General features: G+C 50.8%; 1 protein-coding gene across 2 annotated transcripts in view; it reads right to left on the reverse strand.

Annotated features, from left to right (window-relative positions):
• The window catches only part of IFT38 (intraflagellar transport 38), a 51,773-nt gene that overhangs the window by 46,754 nt on the left and 2,880 nt on the right, over positions 1-2,139 (reverse strand). For both annotated transcript variants that reach the window (XM_019632899.1, XM_019632898.1), the window contains exon 2: positions 1,712-1,891. In XM_019632899.1, the coding sequence (XP_019488444.1) occupies positions 1,712-1,789 (78 nt within the window). In that variant the 5' untranslated portion in view covers positions 1,790-1,891. The remainder of the gene's footprint in view (positions 1-1,711; positions 1,892-2,139) is intronic.

Genomic DNA, 2,139 nt, shown 5'->3' on the forward strand with positions numbered 1-2,139 from the left:
AAAAGATTTTATTGGGGAATTGGGGGAGGGGAACAGTGTTGGGGAATCGGGGAAGGGGAACAGAAAGTTGCTGTCCTTTTGTTCTTCAGTCTAGTTGTGGAGGACGTCACTTCACTGGCCCTTGTTGGTATTATCATTGCACTCTTCCCAGGTGAGGCAGATCGGTCGCCGGACTCTGCACTGCGGCTCTTTGCAGCTCACACCGGCTGCCAGCCACTCACACCGGCTGCCAGCCACTCACACTCACGCTGGCTGCCAGCCACTCACGGTAGCTCATGGCAGCCCACTGCAGCAGGGGCTGCAGCCTACGCCGTCGGCAACTCACGGCAGCCCAGCTCCAGGTCGAGCCACTGTTCACTATCTTAGCTGTAGAGGGCAGCGTCACTGGCCCCCATGTGGGATCCAAACCCGGGCCCTGCTGCTCAGAGCTCTTAACCAACGCACCACCCGGCCGGCCCCTCAGCTGAACTCTTGACATCCACTGGCATAACCACTCTGCTCCAAGTTACCATCATCTCTGGCTTTCTACCAGGTGTCTCCTTTGCCTCACTCTTCAGTCTGATCTCCACCCAGAAGAGTGATCCTTTCAATATAAAGTTTTAAATCACATACTTCTCTGCTCTAAACTCTATGATTTTCTACCTCAGAGAAAAGTTTTTACAGTGGCTTTCCAGGCACCATGGGGTCTGTCACTGCCTCCCCTCCTTGCTCTCGTCACATGGCCCCCTTGCATTTCCTCAAACACGCAAAGCACACTTTTACCAGAGGACATTTTCCCCCTCCACTGCAAGACTACTCCTTCCCTCCTTCAGGTCATGCAATCCCTGAGGACATCCTATCTCCCCATTTAAGATACCTCACTGTGGGCCGGCTGAGTGGCTCAGCTGGTTAAGAGCTTGCTTGGGAGCGCCAGCTCTGAGCAGCAGGGCCGCGGTTCGGATCCCACATTGAGGGCCAGTGATGCTGCGCCCTCTACAGCTAAGCTGATGAACAACAACAGCTCAACCTGGAGCTGGGCTGCTGTGAGTCGCCGGCGACTGCGTAGGCTGCAGCAGGGCTGCAGTGGGCTACTGAGAGCTACGTGAGTGGCTGGCAGCCAGCGTAAGTGGCCGGCAGCAGGCGAGAGCTGCCATGAGCCACTGTGAGCGGCCGACCAATGACCGGTGACCAATTGCCTCACCCGGGAAGAGCGCAATGATAATACCAACATGGGCCAGTGAAGCGACATCCTCCACAAAAGACTGAAGAACAAAACAGCAATTTGTCTACCTGTCTGTTCCCCTTCCCTGATTCTCCAACGCTGTTCCCCTCCCCCAATTCCCCAATAAAATCTTTAAAAAAAAAAAAAAGATACCTCACTGTGCTTTAATATTCTCCACACATTTACCACATCTGGCCTGCCATTCCTTCTGCTTTGCGGTTTAGTCTGACTCCCTGATTGAGCCAGAGAACAGAAGGTTTCTGTCCCTGATGTTCATGCCTGTCTGTGTCCCCAGCATGTGAACAGTGCCTGGCAAACACCAGGCCTTCAGTAAAGAGTTGAATTAATTTATTGTGACTTCTGCTTTTATCCAATTGCTGATGAGCACAAAGCTACCAAACTGCCCTCAATCAAGGAGTAAGGAAAGAAGTGGTGAGTATATGACCTGCTCCATTTCAGAGTTTGAGAAATACACATTCTGTCCCTCACAAAGCCTTGCATTGTCCTTACCTTTGAGCCAAGGTCAAACTTGAACTTGCTGATATCATCCTCTCCTATTTTAGAGCCCTCCATCCCTTTGGTCTTCATAGCATTATAAAGGACAGAGGTGATCTTCAATAGTTCTTTCACTGCATACCCATCTGCTTGATAAAGCTTCTTAGTGTTGAGTTTTATATGTGCCTTGGTGGCCTATTTTCAGACAAAAACAACAACAACAACAAAAAAAAAAACAGTTTAAGGTCCTTTCCATGTAAAATCTAAACCAAATACCATACAGGTAATTTGAAAACGCCTCTGCCAACAATTGGGATATAACCTGATCCTATTAGGAGTCAAACTTTCGGGCTGGCCAAGTGGCGCGGTGGTTAGGAGCTGGCTTGGGACGCCAGTGGGCCCCGGTTCAGATTCCACACATGAGGGCCAGTGACACTGCCCTC

This window comes from Hipposideros armiger, unplaced genomic scaffold (genome assembly GCF_001890085.2).
Source record: "Hipposideros armiger isolate ML-2016 unplaced genomic scaffold, ASM189008v1 scaffold_1192, whole genome shotgun sequence".
In the NCBI taxonomy this organism is placed as follows: Eukaryota; Metazoa; Chordata; class Mammalia; order Chiroptera; family Hipposideridae; genus Hipposideros; species Hipposideros armiger.